General features: G+C 35.0%; 1 protein-coding gene across 3 annotated transcripts in view; it reads right to left on the reverse strand.

Moving 5' to 3' along the window:
• Positions 1-10,469: 10,469 nt before the first annotated feature.
• LOC134852854 (uncharacterized) overlaps positions 10,470-23,526 on the reverse strand; it is a 55,841-nt gene continuing 42,784 nt past the window's right edge. For all 3 annotated transcript variants that reach the window (XM_063868687.1, XM_063868689.1, XM_063868688.1), the window contains exons 9-14: positions 21,810-22,025; positions 20,191-20,557; positions 14,433-14,779; positions 12,694-12,873; positions 12,177-12,302; positions 10,470-11,957 (exon numbers count right to left, since the gene is read on the reverse strand). In XM_063868687.1, the coding sequence (XP_063724757.1) occupies positions 10,668-11,957; positions 12,177-12,302; positions 12,694-12,873; positions 14,433-14,779; positions 20,191-20,557; positions 21,810-22,025 (2,526 nt within the window). In that variant the 3' untranslated portion in view covers positions 10,470-10,667. The remainder of the gene's footprint in view (positions 11,958-12,176; positions 12,303-12,693; positions 12,874-14,432; positions 14,780-20,190; positions 20,558-21,809; positions 22,026-23,526) is intronic.

Here is a 23,526-nt window from a genome sequence, read left to right on the forward strand (position 1 = left end):
AGTTGGTCAGTACTCAAACTAGGGTTGTTGTTACTGCGGTGCTTACTATGGAGTTATTTATGGCGTCGTGCCAAATAACTAGATCTTTCCGATTCGGCAAAAAGTGATGCAGATAGTATTGGATAGTTTTCTGCGAGTCCCTGGCGTTAAAGTTAAAGCTTAAGCGGGACTTTGTGAAACAAGTCTCTTTCACGCGCTTTTGAGACGGTGCGGATAGTATACGGAGCGCGTGATCCAAGGAAGTAGCTCCTAGTATGAATACCATACACTCAAGAGACCTATGCGACGGCTACGTTACGCTAAAGTACCAATGGGGTGGGGAAATTAAGTAGGTCGGTTGAACTCCAACAATACACACGGAGTAAACCTGAGGATGAAAGAATTCAACTTAACTCACTTAATATCACCGTACCTGACCGCTTAACATTAGTGTCGCGCAACGAAGTCAATAATCGGACGGGCTGAAACGGCTTAGAGTTACTTGAAGCGTACTGGCTTTCAGTTTCACCAATGTGGGTGGGGGATCAGGCAAATTGGTTAAGTTCCAACAACACACGCGGAAAAACCCTGAGAATGAAAAAACTCAACTTAATTTGCCTGATAATTCGCTACCAGACCACTTACCATAAGGTTGATGTCAAGTTACAGCACAGTTTCGCAGAATTATGGGGACGTTTTGAGGAATTTTTTTGGCAATTTTTTAAACTTTTTTCCCAAAATTTTTCGGAAAATTTTGGTCAGCAGGTTCGAGTCATAAACCAATCCAAAAAACTAGTTTAGTACCTCTTATCTTTGTTCCGATTTCACGGATTAATATTCCGTTCACAAATATCCAAAAATGTTTGGTGTCGAGAAAAATTGTCAATCAAATTGTCTAAGTACCGATTGTAAGTTATTTCAGTTCAACGGAACTGTCCAAAAATTTTGGGTATTGAGAGAAATTACCTGGGGCTAGTTTGCGGAAAAAATTTCCACATGTATGACAGCGTAAATGAATTTTATAGCACAATTTGAAAGTTTTTTTTTAAAAAAGTTTGTCGAGTCTTACAGTTTTGGAGATTGGGCGGTCACCGGTTTCGGGTTGTCAAGCCTTCGGTCAGTCGCAGAGGGATTGTTCAGCAACCACTACTCTACCTTACACAAAACGTCTGCAGTTGACAGTCAGGATACCTGTTTTCAGACTTCTATGTCAGCTTTCGGCTAGCAGCACACTTTCGGTCCACTGGCCAGTCGGTCAACAGAACCTCTTTCCACAGTAATTGAGTTATTTGCCTAAACCTCCGATATTTTTTTCAATGACTTTAACTGTTCCTGGCTGTTTTGGGTGGTAGTGAATATAACGTTGGAGACGTTTTAGGTTTTGCTGCAACTGTGATCTATCTTCAGAAGTAACTGTCCTGATTGGCGTCGGCGTCTCTGTAGCAATATCGATAGAGGTCAGTTAAAACTAGCTCTTCGGTTCTGTATTGATCTCACTGCCGATTGGTGAAATCACTGTTGAATTTAAAAACGCTGCGGATTGTAGGTTCTGCAGTAGTACTCGAAACTATTCCCTCAGGAGTAATATTCGGTCCAAAAAATTCACCAGGGCTGCTGATTCATCAGGGCTACTGGTGGCAGGGCTGCTAATAGGAGGCACTGAGCTGGCTGCTGATAAGGACTGCTGTCGTGTCCCTTGTGCCCCTCGGTGAAGCTAGTGTCGTTATCAAACAATCAGGGCACTAACGGTCCTTTGTGGGGCGCCAAAATGTGCCCGCTAATCTCCGTAGGATGAATTTAACCGACAAATCAAAACAATGAATTCGTATTCTCGGTAATACAAAATTCAAAGGCAATATTGATAAATTTATCCCAAAATTTGTTGTAAAACGAGTTCATAAATTCACCAAGTTTACCGCTTCAATAACAAATTAGCGCAAGCGAGCCACAAGAACAGGTCGGTGATGTCCTTGAGACAAATTGCTCTTTTTTAGCGGTCAGCCTTAATCAAGGCTGAACCGAATTAGAATCAAAAAACAGTTAAAATGGGATATAACCCCCTTTTTTAGTATATTAATACATGGGCAGGTGGGGGACTCGAACCTACGTCAACTGGTATGTTACGTTACGTTGTCTTAGTCCGCTTGGCCAACTGTGCTTATGGTTGTTACATGTTGGTTCAATTTTATGCCTTTATACTCTCGCACATTTGCGTTTATATTTGCGCTGCAACAGAGTTGAACGCTAGAAACTAACGATCACAATTCCTTTGTGCGTTTGCATAGTTTCTTTCTCATAAAATTGCAAAAATAATCCGAAAAAATTCCAAAATTGCAAAAATCCGAAATAATTGCAGTTAGTTTTCAGAAAAAAAATAACATGATCATAGTTTGAGGGTTTGCAGAACGAGCTTAATTTTTCCTGAGTCAATGGATTTTTTTCTCCTGCCAACCTTTTGACTCTTCTTCCTTTTCCCGCCCGCAACATTGGCAAAAATTTTTTTCAATCTAAATGAAACTTAACCAGCGTTTAATTACACAAAGTTAGTCTCCTTAAAAAACTTCTTTAAAATCTGTAACCAACTTAGAGTTTTAGTCAATAAAAAGAAAAACTGGATTAAAAATAGTTCAGAAGACGTTATGTCAAAGAAGACGTCTAATATATGGGTTGGTACGCTCCTTGCAGGGGGCCCGGGTCGAGATCCCGCTCAAAAACCGCTCAAGATTTGCGCGGTTTGAGCGGTTTTCCAGCAAGATTTGAGCGGTTTTAGCGGTTTGGGCGGTTTTTTTGAAAAACCGCTCAAAATGCTCAAATCTTGCTTAAAAAACCGCTCAAAAACCGCTCATTTCTTACGGTGATTTTTGAACGGTTTTTCAAGCAAGATTTGAGCGGTTTTTGAGCGGTCTTCCCGGGTCGAGGTCCCAGACTCCCCCCGCCCCAACGTACCCCCCCCCCCTCCAACGTACCCCCCCCCCCCTCAACGTACATCTAACTCTAGTAAGGGACATCAACTCTAGTAAGAGGTGAGGGGGGACATCAACTCTAGTAAGAGGTGGGGGGGGTGGATTGGTGTTAGATCTTATAATCGATTATTTTTGTTATTTTGTAGAGACTGACAATAAAAATCCTGACAGTATATTTGTTGTGTATGTCTAAAACATTGAACATATTCAGTAGAACAAATACAGCGAATATTAAGCTTCCAGCAAGTCAGCATAGACTAACGGATAAGGTGTCTGACTTCGAATAAGTAAATTGCGGGTTCGAATCCCTCCGTGGTCGACTTTTTATTATTAAATCTTGTGCGGTTTTTGTTAGATAAACTGCTCAAAACCGTTCAAATCTTGCGCGGTTTTTGAGCGGTTTTTTTAGATAAACCGTTCAAAAACCGCTCAAACCGCTCATTTTGAAGCAAGATTTTGAGCGTAATTGTCTAAAAAAACCGCTCAAACCGCTCAAATCCTGCTTCAAATTAGGTGAAAAATCTCGACTCGGGGGGGGGGGGGGGCTATTGTGATTTTGCTTTGAAGCTTCAACTAACTAATTCATGACCATTTTCTGGTCTGGCTATTGTTTTCTCACGATCGAACTGCGAGAATTAATCTTGGAATCGAACATCCCAAGTTATGACTGAAAAGCTACGGTTCCGCCTTTTATTACTACTGTCTAAGACGAAAAGAGACATTTTTTGTCTATTTCGATTGCCGTGTTTTTTTGAAATTATCATCAACAAAAAACGTTATTGAAACTTAAGCACACAAACCAATTTTTCGAAAAAAAATGCGCAAAACAATAATCGATCACGCAGATTTTTACTGCAATGCAAAGAAAGACCAAATGAAAAAATTGCACAACTTTTTCTATTTTTTTTTTCAAAATAAAAGGAAATGAAAATCAAAATCCAAAGAAAAAATTAAAAAAAAACCATTGACAATTTATAAAAAAAAGTTGCAAGATTTCCTTTGTTCAATTGTTCTTAAAATTTTTTCAGTCAGTTTTTGCGACGTGCTAAACTTGTTGTTGAAACAAATTCACCGTTCGATAAATTGACGACTAAAACTTGATTGAACTTTATTGCTTTTTTGAGGAAACGTGTGATTTTGGGTTCCATTAAATCGAGTTTTGGCTTATAGTATTTTTCCTTGATTTGATTTACAGGTGTATTTTTTTAGAATAGCGTTGTTCAGTCGGAAGATACTTTCAAAAATTGACAAATGTACGCGGGAAAAAAATCCAATTGTTTCAACTGAAACAATTAAAGAATCCTAATTTATTTTGTCTTCAACGTTTTTTTTAACAAAGTTTTTTTTTCAAAACTTTCGAAGTCAGAAATTTAGGGCAAGTATAAATATAGGGCAGAAATTGCAACAAGTATAAAAAAGTAGTTCTTTTTTGTTTTACAGAGTTTTAACTTCACAATTATTATTTTGGATTAGACAGCGGTCGAACACATCTAGGTAAAGCAATTCCAGCAGTTCAATTACCAAAACCTTCAAATTGTTTTCCGACAAATAGAGAGAAATTTGGTCTTCATTTCTTAAAACTTTTTTCTTACTTTTTAACGCTACAAAAAGTTATTGGAAGGGTTGAGTGAAATTAAAGCGCTTTGAATCGTGAGTCATATAAAAATTCTTTTTTTTTTCAATTTTTCATTTTCAGTAAAAAAAAACGGTGTCAAAATTTCAATTTTTGGTCTACTTTTAAGCAATTAAAATTATAACGAAAATTTACTTTCAAAAAATTAAAATATTCAATTTTTTTTTTCTGAAAAAAATATTTTGAAAGTTTTTTCTGGCGTTTCCTTGGTGATATAAGTTAACAAACCTTGAAACTTGAATAATTTTGTCCATCAAAACATAGAGCACAATTCTTATGAAATTGAATATTGATAAACAAAAATGGAAGAGAGTTCATTTTTATAACCTATGTCTTAAAACTGTCTAAGTTGAATTTTCTGCAGACTGCGGCAAATTTTTTTAGTATAAACCCTTCCTCTAGTTCAATTAAGGAACGTGAAGCTTGTGAATTTTTTTACTGTGTGAAATCAAAATTGATCTGTGTAAATTGAATGTCTTCAGCGTATAAAAAAAGTACTTAAGTTGCTGTCTGCGAAAAATTGCTCAGGTAAATTTGATATAAGTTGGGTCACTATTAGCTTTTTGTTTTTCAGGCATTTCTAGACTTTCGCGACCAAATTTTGGTATTTCCAGACTTTCTCGGCCCACGGCGCGACTCATGTCCACACTATCCAGACCTTATGTCCAGACTTTCCAGACTCAAACTCTCAGCGCGACTATGCAATTTGGGTCTAAATCCGGATGCGGCGCGACCCTTGGCGCGACTCATGTCCACACTATCCAGACCTTATGTCCAGACTTTCCACACTCAAACTCTCGGCGCGACTATGCAATTTGGGTCTAAATCCGGATGCGGCGCGACCCTTGGCGCGACTCAAGTCCACACTATCCAGACCTTATGTCCAGACTTTCCAGACTCAAACTCTCGGCGCGACTATGCAATTTGGGTCTAAATCCGGATGCGGCGCGACCCTTATGGCGACTCATGTCCAGACTTTCCAGACTCAAACTCTCGGCGCGACTATGCAATTTGGGTCTAAATGCGGATGCGGCGCGACCCTTGGCGCGACTCATGTCCAGACTTTCCAGTTCTTATGTCCAGACTCAAACTCTCGGCGCGACTAAGCATTTTGGGTCTGAATCCGGATGCGGCGCGACCATGGCGGTTATGGCGCGACTTTTGCGACCAAGGCGGAGAATGCGCGACTTTCCAGACCAAGGCGGAGACGGCGCGACTTTCCAGACCAACGCGTAGAGGCCAAGGCGGAGACGGTGCGACTTTCGAGACCAAGGCGGTACCAACGCGTCAGGCCAAGGCGGAGACGGTGCGACTTTCGAGACCAAGGCGGTATCGGCGCTGATTTCCAGACGGAGGCGAACGTGGCGCGTCTTTCCGGACCAAGGCGGAGACGCCACGACCAATAAACAATTTCTCAGGAACGAGTTGGATACGTACGTTAACGCCATCGACAAGGAATAGTCGTAAAGTTTTTTTGATTCAGCTCTGACTGGATTGTTATCAGTATAATGTTATTGAGAGCAGGAATGCTTGATCTGTCTCTGGATTGTAATTTATTTGAACACTGCATTCAAATTAGTAAGTTTTAGGCATCCAAACAGCTGGGTTTTAGACGAAAGATTTTCAATGAGACAAACTTGCTTAGATCTCTGTTTCAATTCCGTTTGGTTGCTGCAAAACAATAAGTTTCACGAATTTCTAGGTTTGAGGTTACTGCCGCTGCTCATGGAAAAAGCATAATCATATTGTTTAAAGTTTGTTGCCAGAGGTCCAGCAGAGTAATGTGGTTTGAAGCCAAACGACCTGGTCCCAGAGCTTGACTTTTCTTTCGATCAAGTAGTAGCAAACTGAACCTCAAAGGTGATGATTTGATTTCGTTGAACGGTAAGCTTCTTAATCTAAACTTCATTCTTCAAAAAATTAAGAAGCGGTTTGAAAAAATTCAGCCAATTTTTTAACGTTTCCTGCGGTTTCAAAAAATTCAGCTTTTTTTGACGTTTCCTGCGGTTTAAAGATTGGTTCATCGCACACAGCGAACTTAACTGCTTGGTCATTTTTGGTTTTGAAAGTTTCACCATTTGATATCAATAAGGTCTACAGCTTGCTGATGTTAGAAATCACCTTGGACAAGGAAGTCTCTTAATTTTTGATTAATGGTCGGTTTTTGAGGTCACTAGAGCAGCTGGGTGACAGTGGTATACAAACAATTTTTGTTCTGAGCACGTTTTTAAGGACGGGCAGAAAAACTATGTTAGTTAAGTATTTTTTAAATCTTGATTAGCGCAAAGGAAGCTTGTTGAGACTCAGGTTTATTTCGTAAAATCGCCTATAAGTTGTGAGTTTGGCTCCATATGAAAATGTCAGAAATGAGTTTGCGGGTTGAATCCCAACGTTAGTTATCGCTTTTTTTGTAGAATCCATGTGACTATATATTTCCAGCGTTGATTCAAGTATAACTCTCCGAAGAAAAAAAATTTTTTTGCACCCTGAAACTGCGATATCTCGGTGCTAGTGTACTAATGCTTCTGTAGAAAATCAACAGGATTAGCCGAGAAAGCTACTTATACAGTTTGGAAATCATATGAAAAAATGCAAATTATAGACTTTCATGCAAATCCATAAGTATAAAAAATTGCATAGAAACTCTGTGATTAGTAAATTTTCTTCTATGGATATTGTATGGATAGAATTTTTCTACAACCAAAAAAAACTAGTTTTTGTATTTTTAATGTTTTAATCTATATTAACAGAACCTATTTTAAGTTGCCATACAAACAATAGGTCTTATGAGTGTTTTTGACAATAGTTATCTTGTGAAACGGAAAAAATTCTTTTGAATTACATTATGCACACAAAACGAAATATATTCTGCACGCGAAATTTTTTGTTGGCGCAATTTTGTTTCTAAGTTAAAAATTTTTTTTTGTCATCAATGAAGTCAATTCATACAGAAAGTGTATGATTAACAATTTTCGAAAAAAAATTGTTTTGTATTCATGACGACACACTAATTTTAAATCCAAAGTATTTGAAAAGTCCAGAGTGATATCGTAATCTCGCCTAATAATTGTGAATTAAACTCATTAAAAAATATCAATATCGACAAAAATCCAACCGTTAATTACCGCTTTTTTGTAGTATCGATGTGACCAAAACATTTCAGCTCTGATTCAAGTATAAAACTGCTAAACAAAGAGTTTTTTTCATCGCTAAACCTGCGATATCGGGGAGCTAGTCCAGTAATGTTTCTGTAGAAAATCAATCGGATTGGCCAAAATTGCTAGTCATACATTTTTTATCATAAGTTTTTCCTGCTTTTCCATGGGTATAAAAATTGCATAAAATATCTTTGATTGGTGATATTTACTAAATGGAAATTTTAAGGAGAGAATTTTTCGATAAACAAAAGAAAAATTGATTTACAATTTTCCAAATTATAATTTTTATTCAACATTTTTGGGTTTTGATCGTATTCAGAGATATCTGAGAAAAACTTTGGTTTATGAAAACAATAGACACCAAAAATGGACGGTTTTGCGTTTTCGATGCACATCGGAAGCGATAAAAATAGTTGTTGAAATGTTTGTCACAAATTATATAATGAAAGTACAAATTTTTGGAATTCTTAAGCAATCAGGAATTAAATAAGGCATATATAATCGTGCCAAATAAAAAAAGGCTTTTGAGAGCTTTGAAAACTCTAGCGAAACGAAAAAAATTCTATTTTTTGAGTATCCAGGACTAAGTTATGCACGCACAAAAAAAATTGCTAGCAAATTTTTTTTGGGGCAAATTGTATCCTATTTTTATGAAAACTTATTGTCGACATCAGAAAAATCTAGTCATACATTTTATATTCAAATAAATTCTTCGATTAAAAATTTTGTCAAAAAAAAACTGATTTTAATTCAAGACGATACACTGATTTTTATGCCAAAACAAGAAAAAAATGACTTTGAAAAATTGTTGACACGTTTTTAGCAACAAAAAGGATGAGACTTTTATAACTGATTTGTTTTTTATAGACTTAGTTTACGGAAATGTATGATTAATTTTTTGGTTCTTTGTATGATTAGTTTTTTCCGTTGGCCGACAGATAAATTTTCGGAATATTTTTTCTCGTTTGTTTCAAAACGGGCTCGTTTTCAAAAAATTGTTTTTTTAAATGCTTGAAAAGTTTCATTTTTTTTGTTCGCTCGCTTCTTCTTTTTTTGCATGTTTCCAGGAATTGCAAAAAAAAAACTTCCGGATGTTTTTTTGTTTTTTTTAAAGTGACGTTTTAACAGGGGGCCCGGTTTTAGAGAAGGTAATAATGAATTGAAACGACGCTGTTCCATAGCCTTGCTTTTTTTTCGAACAAACAGTTGCAAACTGAACCTTAGTTGTGATTATTTATTTTTGGTGAACGATATACTTCTCATCTCCTTAGAAAATTAAATGAGATCCGCCATGAAAAATTTCTGCTCAATTTTTTGTTTTTTTTCTGCAGTTTAAAGATTGGTTTCTTGCATAGCGAACTGAGCCGCCTGATTATTCTTAGTTCTCATGTTCTCACCAAGTGATATCAATGAGCTCTACAGCTTGTTGGTGTTGGAAATCACCTTGAACAATGAAGTCTTTTAAATTGTTGTTAGTTATAGGTTTTTAATGTCACTTGGGCAGCTTGATGGCAATGGTATACAGACAAGATTTACCCTGACCACTTTTTCAGTGACGAGAAAAAATTTCGAGCAAGTCCTTGTTTTTTTTCATTATTTACTATCTCAGAGAAAGCTTGTTGAAACTCAACTGTGACGTAACTTCGCCTAATAATTGTGAGGTTGGTTCAACGAAAATGTCAGAAACTTCGCGGGTAGAATTTTACTGTAAGTTATCGCTTTTTTGTAGTATCCTTATTACTAAATTTTTCCAGCGCTGACTCATGTAAAATTCTGCAATTAAAAGTGTTATTAAAAGTGTTATTTGCCTGCAATATTCAGGGGCTAGTTCAGTAATGCTTCCGTAGAAAACTTTTATATGTGGAAAACTGCTTATCATACACTTTACGTGCATTTCCATTAGTCTAAAAAATTGCTTAGAAGATCTATGATAAGTGGTTTTTCGCTATTTGAAGTGTGTTTGACTAGAATTTTCCATAAACCAAAAAAAAATTTAGTTGGTGATTTTTTTTGAACCATAGGTTTTTTTCTCAAAATCATAGTCACCAATGTTTGAAACGTCTTACAAATACGATGCATAGGAAGCAATCAAAGTTGTTTTGAAATTGTCTGACGCAAATGATATAATGAAAGTATCAATCTTTTCATATTTGCCAAAAATTTTAAAAGATGAAAATTTTTAGAGTTTGAAATTTTTAGTAACTAGGCATTGATCAAGGCATAAATAACCATGCCATACAAAAAATAGGCCTTTTAAGTGTTGTCCATGGCAGCCATCCATGGCAACCACTAAATTTTCATTTTTTACCACTAAATTTAACTTGAACTCAACCCGTGTTTTAATCAAAATTTTTTGAACTAATACCAAAATTTCATTTTTAAAAGAATTCATATAATTTTGATTTTGAAATCTTTAACAGTTACAAGTTTTTTTGATTTTTTAAATTTTACCTTTTAAAAAATTACACGCAAAAAAAATTAAAAACCTTGTGAAACTCAACAGACACGGGTAAACCATGAATAATTTGTGAAAAAAATTTAATATAATCAATCAAAATTATATATTTCCTTTTTTCCAGGATCGACAGAAAAAATTTCTGAATATCTTTTATTTTTTTTTTAAAGTGTCTTACAATTCTACGCCCTCGTTAATTATATAATTTTAAGGAAAAAACTTAAGGAAGCAGTAAATTAAACAAAATTTGTCGAAATAGTGCTGAGCAGCTCAGGAAAACATATGAGAAAAACTGCAATTAAACAGAATATGCAAAATATCTCTTTTTTGATATCATAATCATGCATTTATAAAATTCCAAATTTTTACAGACTGTTATCATTTGTAACACAAAAGTACCTTTGCACATAAGAAGACAATTTATTAACCACCAGTTTTAGTTCCATTTAAAGCTTCGGTGAGTTTTAAAAAACTTTAAATTAGTTCTCAATTTGAGATTTTTGATGACTTTCGGAGTTTCCATTGGAGGGCTGCTGGTAAGATTTCAGCATTTGTTCTAAATTTCGAATTTTCTGCTTCAAAGCTTGTTGGTCTTTTTCGTAATGCTTCTTCATTGAAGCTTCCAAATCGGTTAAATGTCGTGTATTTTTATCCTCCCATGATCCGATTGGAGTTTGAAAACTCAACATTTGTTCATTGTTATTTCCGGTTTTTCCTTCGTTCAGAGATCCGTTTGCACTTCCGGATGAATCATGCGATTTGCGTTCATCACTTAGCGAACTATTTCTAACCACCTTTGATCTCGCCGCCTGCTGTTGAATGGCCTTCAACTGAGCACTCACTTCTTGGTAAGAAGGGGTCACTCCAGCTCCCGAAACTGAACTGAATCTTGCCTGTGACCTCTGAGCTGTTAGAGGACTTAGAGACATTTTAGCCCCGCTGTTATGCGACCCGGAAACAGAAGTGCTGGCTGCTCTGTAATATGACGAACTTTTCATACCATGAGAGCAGCCACGACTTGAGTCTTTATAGTGAATCGAGCCATAGTTCTGCTGTAACTGGGTCATGATTTCCTCCGAAGCCATTTTGGCCTGGTCACTATGAGCGCTTATGGACCTTTTGTTGTCGGAAATGACCCGAACGTCTTTTGTGAGCAGTGGCGGAATGGCGAGAGAAGCGAAATCATTCGGTTTCATGCTGTCGGACGGCAATCCATGGAGCACCGGAAGATGCGAGATGCTCTCGGTATCAATAACCGACTCTGCGTCATCTGAAGTATTATGGAAAACATTGGGATATCTTCCTGATACTCCTGGCTTTTCTTCAATTGGTTGAAACCCCGAGAACCCATGTGAATCACCGACAAAGTTCCCCGAAACATTCTTGGACCGAGTTGGAGCGAACGACAACGAAGCTCCTGTTTCGCTTGGTGTTGTTCCAAGTGATTCACCTCCCGATGTTGTCGTCACTGGATAATCTTGCGATGACGCTTTCGAGTGGGATTCGAACGCACCCGAGTCGCGGTAGCCCGACTTAGAGGAGGAGTTAGTAGTCTCGGCTCCCGATTCGTCTTGACTGGTAATTGCGGCGACACTTAGGTTTCTCGGGTCGACGTCACCACAACTGTGTCGGCGTTTTCCGAGGGCGGTTCCTCCGGGACTGACAGTTGACGAGAGCGTAGGGTAGAAATTCATCTGGCTTCCAATGCGTTCGTTCACCCGTCTGTATCTAGCCTCGCACCATACTTTCATTGTGTTTTCCATACGAAGCTAAAGATAATTAAAAAAATCTAACATTTTCTGCTTTTCTGTAAAAGTTTTTCAAACGAAAGAAACTTAATATCCGGTGCAAGTTTCCAAAAAAATGATTTTTTTTCTGCAATAGAACAATTTCGTATTGTGCAGCTTTGTTTTGCTCGGTCTTGTTTTTGATGAGAACAAAAAGTGAAATTAGTTTGAAACTAATCAAAGAAAGGACTGCTTAAAAACCTCGAGTTTTCGGAGTTCCTTGGAGTAGACGATTCTCTCCTGAAGGGCCCGTCTGTCCATTCTGTGATTGCACTCTGTTCGCTCGGCCGAAATTCTCTCTCGGCATAACTTGTCCACGCAAGCCACCTTAAAATTTCGAAAATTTATCGGTAAATTTTTTTTGGCAAACTTCTTACTGTTTTTGTTTTAAGCTTGTTACTGACGTAACTTTTTTCCTGAGAATGTTGAAAAGTTAAACATTACTTTCTTTCCAGCTTTAGTACAGTTTGATCTTCAAAATAATTATTTTAAAAGTAAATTTGCCAAAAATTGCGACTTGGGTTAGTTACTGTTTTGAAATTTTGTTAATTTTTTTTGCTAATTTTTCTCTCATGAGCCCTTCAAAAAATCAAAAATCTTTGATCTTTTCAACTTTTTTTAACATTCTAATATTCAAAATTCTTATGTAACAGACCAGATTTTCTTACAAAGCGCCCTCAGTTAGTTTTGATTTTCAAGTTTTGTATTTTTCTGGTACCTGATGTGTCGTTTTTTCGTCTAAATCGACAATCTTCTTATCGGTCACTTCTTCACTCAGCTTCAGTTCGTCCAAAATGGCCTCCTTCAGAAACTCCACTTTGGCGTCCAGGGCTGCAATGTGTTTGGAACATCCACATCTGCATTTGGACATCAAGTGAGCAGCCGAACTTTGACCCCCCTGGAAAAAAAGAGACCAAATTAACCACGAGGAAAGTATCAATACTTACAAATAAGTTGAATATCTGAAGACAGATGCGAATTTTGGAAGGTATGCAAACTTTAAATGAAAAGAATAGGAAAATATGAGTTCATATGAGCATCATCGAAAGACATATGGTCAACCAAATTGATTTTCCGAGCTCTCTCAAACAACTATAGCGAAACATTTTTGCTAAAAAAATTTGCCGCGGCGATAAATTCAAATAAGAGAGGTCAAACACACAGATAAGGCGTTTCGATCCATTTTACCAAAAAATAGCCAATTTTTGGCACGTTCAACCTCCTCAAGTTTCGTATAAATTGATACCGGAGTCGCTTGTAGAAATATTTTAGAGTCAGGTATCCAAAAATGGATGTCATACAAAATACTAGAAGAGAACCTATTAGGTTAACGTAGTGGTGATTCCGCTAGTGCTATCTATTTCAAAGTTTGCAATGTTACCGCTCTGTTTATTTTCACCTAACTCGAAAAAAGTCGAGTCCTTACATTTTTGAAAAGTCCTTAAATTAACCTTTATTGTCAAACAGAGATAGCAATCAAACAGAGTTCTTAAAATTCACGTCTGCATTTTTGCGCTTCAACTTGGAACCATGTGAAGTATAATAATATTGACTTTGAACTTTTAAATTCAATTCTTGGTGCGTAATTTATTCTTTTCTTTCCATCATTTGCATGTAGTTGTCTGTAAACCTACTTCAATCAGATGTCATTTTCACTGATTTGAAATTTGAGACAAAAATTATGAAATTGGAATCAGGTTTTAAAACATATAAAAAAGTTCTCATTTTTTGAAATATGAGGTTATTACTTCTGACTTACTAGTTGTGATCAATAACATAAACTTGTTGATGTTTTTGATAAGAAACTGAGGCCCAAAATTTGATTAATGACTTGAACTCATCCGTTTATTATAAAACATGTCATTTTAATTTTTGAGCCATAATTTATCCATGAAGGCATTCGAAGGAATTCGTATTCGCGGTACTTTTCAGCAGAGATATTTATCCCCTGCATTTCGGAGGGGAAAGAAATTTGATACTTTGCCACTTAGACAAGCCATTAGTCTGAGCTAGCATATTCCCTACAGAGTAATTAGTAACCCAACCCGGAAAATCCTTATTACAAAGTAGATTAGACATTCGCATGATATGCGATATGCGACTTCTTAAAATGTAAGTTTAGATTATGTTTTCAAAAAAGACAAAATTCTTGATTTGAAGTGAAGCACTAAATATAGAAAATAATTTTTTTTTGAATGAGATTTAGAAACAATACTTTTTGATTTCTACTTGCAGGGATGGTTTGCTTCAATGACGGTTTGTTACAATGATGATTTAGCATAATTCATCATTTTGCCGAGCACCGAACTAAAAAGTTTTCAGCGTCCGTTCAAGTTCGTTGCTCGGCAAATGATGAGTTAACTAACTTCTCATTACAACGAACTGTCCGTAAAACCGAGAAAAGTATATTATTTTAAGATTGTTAAATTATTCTATTTCTAATGAACTAAAGCGTACCCTGTGATCAGTCGAGAAATCCTCCGCCTCCAAATTTCTGTTCACGCGGTGTCTTCGTTTTTGTTCACCCGGCGATTCTTTCGCCGGTTTGGTCAAATAAGCTCCGTCGTACAGAGTGTATTGCCCCCCTCCTCCAGGAGGACCCCCTGAGGATTCGCGGCGGCGGTGGTGATGGTGTCGGGAGGATGATGTCGCGGGAAGATCGTGGGGGTGGTGGTTGTGGGGTCGGGATGAAGAGGGTTCTTTGTTGTCCCCCCTCTCTCCCCCTCCCCCTCTGGGATGGTGGTGGGAGTGTGAATTGTGTTGATGATGCTGATCAATTGTACTCAAAGATGACATCGAGTTTCCTGTTAAAAAACGATACAATAATTTAGAAAAAAAAAGCTTAAAAAGAACAAATTCAAGAGGAATGTAAAAACGCTCTGTCCAATTTAATTCAATTTTGTTGGGATAGCTTCATAATTTTACAAAGGTTGGGATCGGATAATCAAACAGTTTATTACAACAAAAAGTCTAAAAACGCTTTATTTGATTAATATCATTACACTTCAAGTATATGTGGATGTGAAATAAGCAGTAGAGGACAATTAGTCTGTTTTCCGGAAAAATAGCGGCGCTGAATAGCGCCAACAAGATAAAAAGTCTACCCAGCTGAGAACACTTTGTAATTTAGTCCGCAATTATTGATTTTTTCCCTGTAAATTTTTTACCTTTTTTCCACAAATTTTGATTTGAATAAAAAACTAGGAAAAAAAAACTTGAGATAAAAATTATACGCTCTATTTTTACAAAAATAAAAGGCTTGCAGTTCTTCTGATTTTTTGAAGAGTCAAGACAAGACTCTCTTCATGTAAGATGAATCGATGGTGCAAAAGAGAATTCGATCTCTTAACATAGCTTTAAATATTTCACACTTTGTTCATTCAGTTCTTCTTTTTTATTCATCTTTTCTCCTCTGGGTTTTTTTTCCCGATTGGGAGGAAAAAGCGGCACCATCTTCAAAAGTTTGAAGAAATAATCAACGAGGAAGAAAGCGCGGCGGGGAACTGAAAATGCAGTTGCATAAGAAGTGACACGATTTAATCAGAATTCCCTTCATAAACAATTTGTCTGGTATTCTTTACAGAAAACAACTCAATTAGCAAAAACTTGATTTTGATAGTAGAAAAAATGAAAACTTCAACTTGGTTTAATTAACTGGAGTACAAAAAAACTCAAGGAGGGTATTAATTAATCAGGCTTTTGGCTTCGATAAGGCTCACGTTTCTGAGAAAGTAAAAGCCAACGGTTTTGTTGGATGCTATAGTTTTTCACGAAACAAAAAGAAGAATCAGAAACACTTTTTCGCAGAATTCAAATAAAAACCAATGAACGTTTAGTCATTCAATTCTTAATTGAGTTTTGACAAGTTAATTTTTCGACCTATATAAAAAGGGGAGAAATCATAACAGTCTAAGTGGAGTGAAGAGGATTTCGAAATATTGAAAAATATCTCTCTTTTTTTTTGCTTTTATTTTCTGAGCTCTAATGAAGCTACTTTCTGAAAACTACAGGTTCGGTTTAATTTGATATGTTCAACCCCAAAAAATTTCAATATAAATCTGCTTGCAAAATCGAACAGTTGTTTTTTTTAAATATTGCTGAAAAGCAGTGGCGTGCGCAGAAATTTTTTAAAAGAGGGGGAGCGGTTATTCAAAAAAAATGAAGTTTTTGTCGACCTTTATTTGTAAAGTGACAAATTTGAGTTTCCTTTAAGAGCCCTTTTTTATCGAAAATTTTCTGACGACAGGCAAACTTTTGAAATTTTGAAGAAAAAAACAGCCTAAAAATGACGTTTGAGCCCTTTTTGAAAATTTTTTTTGACGCCCCCCCCCCCCTCAAATTTAGTTATCTTGGCGCCTAAAGCGCTTTTAAAAAAAATGAAGTTTGCCAGCCAAAAATGGATGTCGTGATGGATACCAAATGGGGGATTCTTTGGAAAAGTTTAGCAACTATAATTGAGAAGGGAGCGGTCGAATGTCCAACACCCCCCCCCCCCCCCCCCCCCTCATCACACCACTGGCTAAAAGTTTTTGTTAACCAGATAAATTTTTTCCCGTCTATTAAGTTTTTCACTTTTTTAACTTTTTAAAAATTTTCTCATCATGTGCCTTTAGCTACATTTCAATTTAAATTAGTTTCTTTTTTTAATTACCATTTTTCTTAATAACTTGACTCATACCGTGGCATTTATAAAGTGAATGATAGAATTTGTTCATATCAGGCCGAAGGCTGCAGTGTTAAAAAAGGCGGCGCTTTGAACAAAAGATGCGCATATTTTGCAGACAATCTTGTGAATATCATTAAAATTACAAATTCCTAAAATCGCAAAAGGCGGAGCTATTTTAAGCCTAGCAAGTCGACCTGAGCAAATTATATTTGAGTTAGCTTCTTCTATGTTGGGTTAATTTGGTTAGTGGTGGTTTTTCCTAGTTATAAATTGGTAAACTGGGTTTATGATCTCAGCCGGATCGAAATAGAAAAAGTAATTTATATTTTAATCACTAGTTCGTTTTTCCCGGCTGGAGAATTTGATGCAATCATTGTATAGCGTGAGGCGGTGTATCGACCATATCTAAAAGCGAATTTTGGTTCACATATAAAGTGTTCAAATCTTTCTAATGGAAATGAACTCAAAAGATTTCAATTTTGAAGGCAAAGTATGTAGTTTTAGGATAATTAACAGCTGAAACCACAAAATTTATCAACAGGCATTTTCACAAAAAAAAGTTTATTAAAAATAAATTCTGCCAGATGAACATCCGGTTCAAAATCTCTGCATGCCAAAAAAAACAATTTATACGTCATTTCGTGATGAAATATTGCAAATCAATCATAGTCTGCTTTTAGCCCAAAACTCCTTCAGATTTTTGAATGATGAATAAAAGTGTAATTTCGGTCATTTTTTGGTGATTATAGTAAAAAATGAAATTGACCTACAAAAGAGGTTAAAAAAATTTCAGTGTTAAGCTGAATTCAATAATAATTTTTACCTCTCAAACACAAAATTTTGATTGCAGATGTGGGGAAAAGTTGTTGTGATACAAATACTTAAAATAAATCAGCAACAAATCAAAAAATAATAAAAACTTGATCAGATGTTGCAAGGAAAACTATTCAAAAAAGCACAAAAGCTATTAAGCTAAATCGATTCAGAAATTTGCTTTCTCAGAAGGAAAAGAAAACTTGAAAAAAAAATTCTTTAATCACTGAAAAATTTGATCAGTTATTCTGGTGCAAGGAAAACCATTCAAAAGAGCGCAAGAACAATTAATTTGAATCTTTTCCGAAACTTGTTTTATCAGATGGAAAAATAAAAAGGGAAAAAAGAACTAATGTGTTTTCATCACTGAAAAAATACTGTTTGAATTGTTCTTGAGAAAAATTTGTTCATTAATGGCACTACAGCCATAATTGATCGACGGTCATAGTAATACAGGGAAATTGGACAAAAATATGAAAAAAATGTGGGCCAAAATTTTGATTTCGGATTCGGAGAAAATTAATTTGTTGTGATACAAACTCCAAAAATGTAACCGCGACAAATCAAAAACACTAAAATTTTGATCAGTTATACTGATTCAAAAAATCAATCAAAAAGTACAAGAACAATTAAAGTAAATATTCTGAATAATGTTTTTTCAGAAGAAAAAGAAAACTTGAAAAAAAAACAATTTTTTTAATCACTAAAAATTTATGGTTGATTTTTTCTTGAAAAACGTTTGTTTTTTAATTGAACTAAGCCTTAATGCTTTTCAATTTCAAGGTTTCCTTGAAAATTTAAGAAACTTAAATCAAAATAAGGCAAGTAGCATAGACTGTTCCGAGCATAGTTTTCAAAAAATTACTGATCAATTTTTTTAAAATTCAATTAGAGTTAGTTTGAGCAGAAAAACAAACAAAATCTTGAAAAAAATTTTAAAAATCAATTATTTTTCATATTTTTTCTTGCAGGAAAATTTTGATTTTTTCAAAATTTTTGGATCCCAAAATGGCGCTAAAAACTTCAAAATTTAATTTAATAGGCTCACACTAAGTTTTCAGGCTTATATTAAGCATAACTAGGTTGTTGTAACCTGCTTGCTCACTTTATTCTGAAATAAAAATTAAAATGGTTCTTCGCAATAACGAGGAATATTTGGGAAATTTTTTTATGTCCTTCGAATCACGATTGAATAGTTTTTTTTTGGTTTGCCATTCGACCTAACCGGCAATAATTTGTTCTACCCCATTTTGTGTGAAAAAAAACAGCATAGAAAATTAAAACACAACCGAAAACAAAGTTCTTCCACGTTTTTTAAATGGTCGGAACAAAAATTTGTGTTTTTTGCAAAATGCTATGAGTTTCGCAAAGAAATCATTTGAAAACAAAAATTAACGGTGAGTTCGTTTTTCTCTGAAAAAGCAAAATGACTCCTATAGATCGAAATGATTAACTACTAAACCCAAAAAATCTTAGAATCGTTATTGGGTCGCCTTCAACAACGCAAAAACACGGTCATAATGTGTTCTTGTGCCTTGCCCATATAGATATCATTTTTATGATAAACTCAATTTTGCAAGCTTAAGTGTCAAATGCAATTTTGTTTGCTTAGCACAATTATCTCGCACTGAAAATTTTTGAGCCGTTTGAACGATTTTTTTTTGTAAAAATTTTTTTAAAATCGAGCAGTTTGAAAAAAAAGAAAAGGACCAAAAAGGTGAAATCATGTATCAAGCCCGGGTTTACCTAAAGACCTAAAACGCTAATCATACAATTCCATTAACTCTTTGAAAAATAAGCTAACAAACAACTTTATTAAATTTCAATAAATAGTGTCTTTGTGCTTCGAATAAATTTTTTGCTCGTTTTGGCATAACAGTTGGTGTATTTTCATAAATAAGGAAAAACTTTGTCTAAAACATGCTAATCCTACAATTTGCTTACGTGGAAATTGTATAATTAGATTTTTTTTGACGGCGAAAACAAAAGTTTTCTGCTTAGTTTCGAAAAACTTTCGAAAATTTGATTTGATTTCAACTGCAAAACGACTTTCATTCTAAAAAAAATATTTATTTCAAAATTTTAATTTTTACGTAGTCTCGTACAAACAAAATTTGTTTTTTTTTCTATTTGTCTGTATAATTTTATCAGCAACGCGCTACACACTTTTCAATTTTTATTGTTTGTTAATGTATGCCTTGATCAGCGCCTGATTTATCAAAATTTAACTTTTTGAAAATGATCATTTTTTAAAATTTTTGCTCAATTTTGAAAGTTTGATATTTTCACTAATTCATATGTGTAAGACAATTCAGGTCATTTCCAGTGCATTGTAAATGCAATGCGATCAAATTTTCGATTACTCTACTTTTCAGTAAGCCATGGTCTGTGTCACTTCTGTTCGATTACAAACACAGCTCAATAACTTCGAGAAATTCAATTTGAAAAAAAAAAAAAAAATTTTTTTTGTTTTATGGCGAATTACTATTACTAAAATTTCCATATATAAAAGACACTGATCATACAACTTCCACGCAATTTTTTGTTCTTATTGAATTGCATGAAAGGCATATGATTCGCGTTTTTCCATATATAAAAATTATATGACTAGCATTTTTGGTCAACCCGGGATAAAAGTGTCTTCAACCGTCTCTGGTAGTTCTTTTTGATCCGACTAAGGTATAACAAATAACTACAAAAAAGTTACTGATCATGAAAAAACATGAGAAAACTAACCGAATCGTTTGCTCCGTCTGTACACGCCTCGATCGTAAATGTACTTCCTGGGAACTTTTCCTTTAGATTTATGTGATCTTCTTTGATGTCTTCTTAATAAATCAAACTCTGAGTTATCCATCAATTCTCCATTTTCATCTAAAACTATGCCCTGATCATCATTCTGCTTAGTGGAACTTTCAGCTGTTGTCGGCTTAGTGGCATCGTCATCAATTTCCAAGCACAACTCTTGCGCCAAATCGGTTGCGGGGGAGTTTTCATGTTCTATAGCTTTGTTGCCGCCACTTGCGTCCCGCTTTCTGACCGGCGATGATGGCGTTTTGGGCGGCTGTGCACCACGTGATCGGCTGCGGGCGTTTTTACCCGTCTAAAAAGAACCCACTGTTTAAACAAAATTACCCCCATTTTATCAGGTTATGTGCCGGATTTTACTTGATACCAATACCAGTTGCTTTCATCATCAGAACATAAGTGAATTTATTGGCTTTGAAGTTGTAAAATTGTGACACTGGCAAAATTTGAGGTGAAAGAAATCCAAAATATCCGGATATATTTCAATATTACCTGTTCTTGTTACGGTATATGCTTAGATGGAAACAGTTCCCTCTAGTTGAAAGTGTTGTTTGATTCTTTGAAATGAAGGTTAGAGTAATCTATAAGTTTTAATAACAGGAGCAGGCTCTTTTGAAGTTATTTCAGAGCTCAAACAGACAGCTTAAGAGGCTATAAAATCATTTCATAGTAAACTCGCACCTTCCTAAATAAACAATATTGCCCTCTTACCGGGGTTCAAAAATTTAAAGGTTCAAATAATTTTCACCATAAATATCAAACTTCACACTAAGAAAAATCAAAAAGTTAGACAAGCGATTTCCATTTTTCTCAAACCTCAAAAATTGAAACTCCAAAAAAGGACATTGCGGTTGCAATACTGATATATCCGATATATCAAATCAATAATAAATGCATACATGATGCAATCATAAAAAAAATTCTTGATTTTTCCAGTTGGTGTAGAAAAAAAAAACAGGCTGATTTAGCCTTGTGGCTATTTTTACCCCAATTCCTTCTTTTTAGTTTACGCCCTAATCCCAACTAATGTATATCGATCTGGTTATTATTAGTTAAGACTGGTTAGTAAAAACCAGGGATTTGAGGCTACCATTCTACTCCAGAGAAACAATGTATATAATTATGGGCGGCTAAGGCCTCGGGTTCAAAGGTAGGTGGGGATTTAAGATGTAATTGAACATGAGAAGATGGCTGAAAATGTACTACGATTTGCCCTATCTTTCTTTTTCAATTATAGATTCGGCATAAAATGGTGAATTTTTGTGATCAATATTTTTGAGACGGACTGTATTGGTTTTGTAGCTTTAAAAAATAGCGATTTGAAAAAAAGTATAAATTCTTGCAAAATAACTAACATTTTAATTTGAGTTATTGGAGCAAATTTTAAGTTTGCATTGTCCAAAATGTTCAAAAATGTATGAAACTTTTCCTATCCTTTTCAGGTATTCTTCGAGAACCTGTGTTAAATATTAATTTAAAATTTAATTAGTTTCAAAATGCGAATGGAAATATACAAAACGAATTATTTATAGAATAAAAAAACTAACTTCATAGTTTGTGCTTTCGTTATCTTTCGGGGCGTTCAAGTTTTCTCCTCCAACTGAATGAAGTTGTTGTCGCGTTGTTGTCGGCGTTGACGATAAATTCCTAGCGGTGGCACCACTAGAAGAAGTTCGTCCCGTTGCAGCCCGAAATAAGTTTTTCATGCCTGAAGTTGCGCTTGAAGTTCCAGTATTTGAAGTTTCGTTTGAGGGTTGCTTAGACTAAACAATAATTTAAAAAAAAACAACTTACTTGGGACTGCTTTTAAAAATTGTATACTAATAAAAATATCAAACCAAGATAACAGAGAAATAATAAGATAAATGGATAAAACAATATGACCTAATTGAAAAAGTATAAAAAAACTGGATCCTTTTGAAGTCCGGTTCGAAAGGGACATTAAAAAATAACTGGACGCCGCGAGATTTTTCAATTGAGTTTTTCATTTTTAAGTTTAAATGAAGTTAAGATGATTGTTCTGAAGTGCGTTTTCCGGATGAAATATTTTTTACGGAGAACTCGTTATAATTTATGGAAATTGCTATTATTTAAACGTCATAATCAAAACAAATTATAGAATGTTTGAAAATTTATTCCAATTAGAAGTGGACAAACATGTGCATCCATAAAAAAGTTCAAAGACGCCTGAAATTTGGGACATTTTTAAACGCAACCAGTGAAAAGGTAAAAAAAATTATGCTACGATTTCAGAAATTTTCGGTGTATTTTCGAAATAGGAGACATTTAAGGGTTCAAAAATTGACCGGGTTCGTCGGTAATAAACTTTTTTTCATGTACACGAATAAGGATGTTTTTCTCAGATTTTTTATTAGTCTTAGTCATAATCAACTACAACAACCAAACAAAAAAAATAGCTCGCCAGAAATCAAGGATGAAATAAACGCGGCGGAAAAAATAAAAACAAAGAAAAGCATAATAAAAACAAATAAAATCCTTTAGACTGAATCTCGATAATGATTTATTTCGACAGTTGACTAATTATCCAACATCCATGTGAAATACACGAAAAAAAGGAAAAAACAAGAAATTACCACCGTATAGCATATATGATATTTTGACGAGTGTTCAACCCTTTTACAGTTGCTCAGAGCAAGGTTTACTAAAAGATGACACCTAAAAGCGCATTAAAAGGTCACTGTGTTCACAATTTCCCATTCAAAAAATCAAAACAACAGGTATTAATGTGAGAAAACAGAAAACTCAAATGGTATTATTATTCACTATAAACGGCGATAGTAGATCAATGAACTTAATACACCACTGAAGTAGTGTTTTTTAAGCAATAATAAGATATTAAAATCAAAAGGATATTTATCATGAACTGATTTGAGTAAAAAATTAGAGTTGAAAGACATTTAGTGTAAATGTCTTTCATCTCTAAATCTGCTCTCGAAGTCATATTTAAGTTTTATTACTCGCCTTAAAAAATTGAAAATTCACCTTTTTACAAAACACAAGCTGCAATAAGAAGAAATTTGCGATCGACGTCGCAGAAATTATAATAAACTCGTTTTATGAAAAGAAACTTTGTGCTTTTCGTAGACGTTAATTTATGTGAAACATGGGATTTTCGTTTAGGCAGTTTTCAAATCAATTCACCTAAAAAAAATTTTTATCTCTCCTTCTCGGTAAAAGTTGCTTCATGATGCGCTTTTATAGTTTTTAACCCCAAAATTATCAGCAGAGGGGTTTTGTTTTATG

This window comes from Symsagittifera roscoffensis, chromosome 8, assembly GCF_963678635.1.
Source record: "Symsagittifera roscoffensis chromosome 8, txSymRosc1.1, whole genome shotgun sequence".
In the NCBI taxonomy this organism is placed as follows: Eukaryota; Metazoa; Xenacoelomorpha; order Acoela; family Convolutidae; genus Symsagittifera; species Symsagittifera roscoffensis.